Genomic DNA, 5,788 nt, shown 5'->3' on the forward strand with positions numbered 1-5,788 from the left:
CCCCCCCAAAAAAAAAGTTTAATTTTATTAATGAGAGCGCCCTATCGTATCATCATCATCATCATCATTATTTTTATTTTTTAACGAATCGAAATTCAACTGTTTGAGTAAAAAAAAAAAAAGAGAGAAAATTTCCTTTTTGAAAGTTGCAAATTTTCCCAATTTCCCTCCGCCCCCCCAAAAAAAAAAATAAATAATAAATCATTTTTAAAGGTAAATTAAAAAAAAAAAAATTTACTCCGCCATTTTGTTTTCGTATTAAATTTTTTTTTTTTTTTTTTATTAAAAAAATAATGATACTGATAGGTTTTTAAAAGCAATAAATAATTTATTTTCTTTTGGAATGGGAGAAAATGATAATAATAATAATAATAATAATAATCTTATTAATTAAATACTTTATAGAGTTAGGTAATAATAATAATAATAATAATAATAATAAAGAATCGATAAATGAAAATTCATTCGACTCGAAATAAGAGGAATTTTAAAATAAAAAATAATAATAATAATTTTTTTTTTTCACATTGAAATGAAATCGAAATTTTTTTTTTTTGTTGCGAGGGGAGGAGGAAGGGAAGGAAGAGGGGGAGGGGCTAAGAAGTAGAGTAAATTTAAATATTCTCACGAGAATTTTTTTTTTTTTTTTGTGAAATTCGTGGGGGAAAAAAACTTAAAAAAAAAAAAAAAGTTCAACGATTCTTTTATTACCGACTAATAATTATAAATCCTCGAATCGATATATATACGTTCGCACGTTCGTTTAAAATTCGAATGGTTTGAAATTAAAAAAAAAAAAAATTATTGTTTTGAACGTTTGTTATTGTTGTCGTCATCGTCATCGTCGTCGATCGAATCTTAAAAATTTTCACGAGGGAATATATAAATATAAAACAAACAATATAGATTTTATACAAACGTCAAAGAATTGTAACGATAGATCGAAAAAGAGAGAGAGAGACAGAGAGAGAGATAGAGAATTACATTGTAAATAGATTTTTATTGTTTTCCATATGTCACCACGTGACAATAAAAAAAATTTTCATTGTTTAATAAATGTTAAAATCTCAACGCAATCTTTTCTCTTTCTCCTTTTATTTTACCCTCACTATTTTTTTTCTTCTTCTTTTCCCCACCACCGCCGCCACTGACACCACCACCACCACCTCCTCCGCTACCACTACCACTGCCGCCGCCGCCGCCGCTCCTTTTTCTATTATATTCCAGTATTTTTCCACGTAAAGAATAAATCGAAATTCCAGTCGTGAAACATAAAACTAACGTTAATTATTTTTCATCATCGCCATTATTATCATCATCATCATCCTCATCATTATTATTATTATTATTTAAATATTAAAATTTTTCGCGCCGTTCTCGATATTTTTTTTTTTATTACGAATATTGTAATGCGATTTAACACTTTCTTTCGACAAAAAAAAAAAAACGCGTTCAGAAACCGTTCACTCAAACATTTATTATCATTATTATTATTATTATTAATAATTAAACGTAGAAAAAATTAAAAATAATTTTTTTTTTATTTTATTTAAGTAAATATACGTCGGAATAAAAATGTCGTCGTGTGATTTTTTTTCGCACCGTAATAACCCCGGGATACGCGTTCGCATATATTTGGTTACATATGTACATAAATTATTATTATTATTATTATTATTATTATTAGTATTATTAATAATTGAGTATTCCACGTTAACAGACAAAAAAAAGAAAAAAAAAAAAAAAGAAACGTTAAAAAAAGAAAAAAAAAATTCGGGTTCGATTAAATGGTTTTAGCGACCGTCCGGGCGCCTGTCTCCCGCAAACTGTTCTCTTTGCGTTCGCTCTCCGTTCAATCGAGTTCTGCGCGTCGACGTATAAATCCTTTTGCATCCGATTTCTATCCTGTTGTTCTTCCCTATTTTCCCGATCTTTGAATATAAAGAAATTCTGGGTCATCGAAAGCTACAACTTGTTAGCGTTCCCTCGAACGATGTTGGACTTTCAGTCTGGATATTCTTATCATTATCATCATCATCATCATCATGCACATCATCCTTTTTTTTTTTTTTCCTTTCTTCCATTCCGACGGGAGAGTAAAAAAAAAAAAAAAAAATCTCACATCCTTCTCTATCTCTCTATCTCTCTCTCTCTGATGCATGTACCGGAAACTATAAATTTTTACTTTTTAACAACAACGTCGGAAATGTTTTTTTTTTTTTTCCGTTAAAAAAAAAAAAATTAAACTGGAATAGGGATCGAAAGACGAAAAACGTCGGGGAAGCAAACACACTAACACAATGTTAAATATATTGAATCTTTTAAATAATTTTTTTTAAAGTGAAAACAAAGATAAAATTCGAGGTTTTACGTTAGAAAGAAAGAGAAAGAAAAAAAATTCCTGTATGAAAAATCTCACGTTGTAACGCCCTTGAAGTTTTTTTAGATGTATCGATCGTCTGCTAACAAAAAGAATTTTTTTTTTTTATTTGCTTGAATTCATGCGACAGTTTTTTTTTTTTTTTTTGCTCCCATTCTTTTCATTTTATCATCATCATCATCATCATCATCCTGATCATCATCACTATTATTTTTGTTTTTAACGCCGTGAAAAATCTTTAAATTTTTAAATAATAATAATGATGATAATATTAAAAATTATTATTTTAATTTTCATTCTTTCGAATTTACCAAAATGAAAAGTTTTTTTTTTTTTTTTTGGTGAAAATTAACAAATTTTTGAAATATAATCACAATTTTATTAGGTTTCCATAAGTTTTGCATAAATTTACAATAATTTTACCAAAAAAAAAAAAATTTATATTTTTAGGAGGTCCATTTTAACCATCTTTTACTACTTTTCATTTTATTCTTTTTCGTTTTGTTTTGTTTTTTTTTTTTTTTTCTAAATGTTCGGTAAAGAATTTATTAAAATAAATAATAATAATAATAGGAGAAAAAGAGAAAACCCGAAACTTCGAAATGGGAGGGGGAGGGGCGGGAGGAGAATATTTATTTTAATGAAAACATTTTAATATGGGTTTAAATTTTTTTTTTTTTTTTTGTAAAATAAATCTACTGCCACGTGCGAAGGTATCCACATATATATAATTTTTTTTAAATTGATATCATCGTGATTGATGAGAAAATTTTTATTTTTTAATTTTTTTTGCACTCATCAATAATAATAATAATATTAATAAATTTTTTAATGCGTTTTCTTTGTAGGTTTAATTTTTTTTTTTTTTGTGTTTATTACTCGGACTCGAATTCTTAAGAATTTAGTTTTTTATTTTTTTTAAATGAAACTATGATATAATATACATATAACCACTTTCCAATACGTTCTTTTTTGGGGGGGTTAGGGGGAGGGGGAGAAGGGATTAAGCAAAGAGTAAAAAATACATTTAAGTATTAATACAAGCATCAAACGTTTACGTATTATTATTATTATTATTATTATTATTATTATTATTCGAATAAAACTCGCGAAACAAGTATTTTTCAGCGAAAAAATAAAACTTTCCAATAACGTGAAATAAAAATTAATAATAATAATATTAAAGTACTTTTTAAAAAAAAATCGATTCGGAAAATGTATTTATTTAAATAATTTAAAAATATTAAAAAAAATCGTATGAAAAATATTTTATTAATATTATTATTATTATTGTTATTGATAAAATTATCGTTCGATTACTTTTTTAAAAAAAAAAAAAACTTCACACTGCAGTTTATAAACCATTCAAATCACTGATAAAAATAAAAGTGTCAGGAGAATTCGAATTAATAAATGATTACGTGGAGAGAGAGAGAGAGAGATTCGTATTCCATCCTGATTTGTTTTTTTTTTTTTTTTGTCTCCCTTGTTCATTTATCTTCATTTATGAATTTATAACCCAAATTACTTAATTCTGCGATTAAAAAAAATAAAAAAAATTAAAATTACTAAAAATTACTAAAAAATTACTAAAAAATTACTAAAAATTAAAAATTAAATTCGTTTAACCTTTTCGAACCAAGTCACCCATGAGAACTTTATACCATTCTTGTGGATCGATTGGCCCTGTTTTACCACCAAGTTCTGGTGGTAAACAATTTGGTGTCACGTGTTCGTGTAACGATTGTAAATTCGATCCGTGAAAATATAACTGTGAATGACGAAAAAAAAAAAATTATTATTATTATTATTACAATTAATTATCATTAGGTTTTCTCACTTACTCTTTTTTTCATTTTTTCCGTTAAAAATGCTTTAAATATAGAAAATGCAACGGAAAATATCGATGGTTCGTTGACCACGTGAAGTGCGTTGACCCTTACAGGAAGGCAAGCCTAAAAAAAAAAAAAAAAAATTAATTATAAATAAATTACGGAACGTTATTAACGCTTGTTTTATGAAATCGTGAGAAAAAATTATGTATTTATATTTATTAACTTAAATTTTTTCGTTATGAAAAAAAAAAAAACTGATGTTAATTAATTAATTAATGTTTAACTTACGGCTAAAAAATGTATCATTTTTTTAGCAAATGCTGGCGTTACTGTTTTCACATGTGACATTCCGACATCTTTGAGATCGAATATCATGACGATACCTGCTATTTGAGTTTTAGGTTCGACGATTGTTGCATCCCCACATATTCCACCAGCCTGATAATAAAAAACGTTTTATTTAAAAAAAAAAAAAGGGTCGAGAGGAAGGGGGGGGAAACGAATGAATTATTGTAGGAAGAATACCTGTAGCAAATATTCGATTGAAAAATCGCTGGGTTTCCATATTCCGGCTCTCGCCCAGAAAATTCTTCTTTCGTATTGATCTCTATAGGGCAATACTTGAATGGCACCCGTTAGAGTGAGTTGACGAAGAATGGGTACGTCGATGTTTGTCCAAAATTCATAATTTTTCAATTTGAATTCTTCGTATGATTTTAACTTGAATGAAAATAATAATAATAATAATAATCGATTATCGATTGATTTTTTTTTTTGAATCGTAATTATCGGAGACAGTAAACTTAATTATTTATTTATTATCGTTTTGATGTTTTCTTATCTGTGATAACACGTGATTTATTACGGTTTAAAAAAAAAAAAAAAAAAATTTTTTTAATGCAATTTTTTTTTTTTTTTTTTTGTGATGATTTTATTAAAATATTCATGAATGTTATGCGGGCTGTTCTCGGGACGCCATTTTTTTTTTTTTTTTTTTTTTTTAGAGAAATAATAAATTTGCAAAAAAAAAAGGCAAAAATCAAATTCGTTGCATTCACGCACGCAAATTTATTAAAATTATTATTATTATTTTTATTTTTTTTTATTATTTCGCCGCAAAATTTACTCGATTGTGTTATTAATTTTTGCTGTGATTCAGTGAAAAATTAATCTTATCATTACTTATTATTATCACACCGTATTCCGGCAAAAAAAATTAAAAAATTCATTTCGTTTTAAACATTCATATCGAAGATAATAATATTAATTTTTTACAGTTTTAAACGGATGCTGTACTACGCAAATTACCTGCATCTCCTTTCAAGCCCTCTCTCTCTCTCTCTCTCTCCCTCTTGAAAAAAAAAAATTACTTTTTGAATATTTATATTTCGTTCGGTATTTATTATTATTATTATTATTATTATTATTATTAACGGTTGTTAATTACACCGTTTTAAATTAATTAATCCTCGGTTTAAACCAACTTTATGTAATTTTTTTTAATCTTGAGCGATTATCTGATAAAAAAAATTTTTTTTTTTTTGTTAATTGCTATTACCGTATTAAGAAAAAC

At 26.3% G+C, this 5,788-nt stretch overlaps 1 protein-coding gene across 1 annotated transcript; it reads right to left on the bottom strand.

Annotated features, from left to right (window-relative positions):
- Positions 1 to 3,870: 3,870 nt before the first annotated feature.
- On the bottom strand, positions 3,871 to 5,529 carry Phum_PHUM149200 (uncharacterized protein; the record flags this gene model as incomplete). Its single annotated transcript, XM_002424697.1, has 6 exons — positions 3,871 to 3,914; positions 4,010 to 4,151; positions 4,225 to 4,335; positions 4,504 to 4,653; positions 4,741 to 4,935; positions 5,524 to 5,529. 6 exons carry the CDS (start codon positions 5,527 to 5,529, stop codon positions 3,871 to 3,873), a joined length of 648 nt encoding a protein of 215 aa, XP_002424742.1.
- Positions 5,530 to 5,788: the final 259 nt, after the last annotated feature.

This window comes from Pediculus humanus, genomic scaffold (assembly GCF_000006295.1).
Source record: "Pediculus humanus corporis 1103172107488 genomic scaffold, whole genome shotgun sequence".
NCBI classification, from domain to species: domain Eukaryota; kingdom Metazoa; phylum Arthropoda; class Insecta; order Psocodea; family Pediculidae; genus Pediculus; species Pediculus humanus.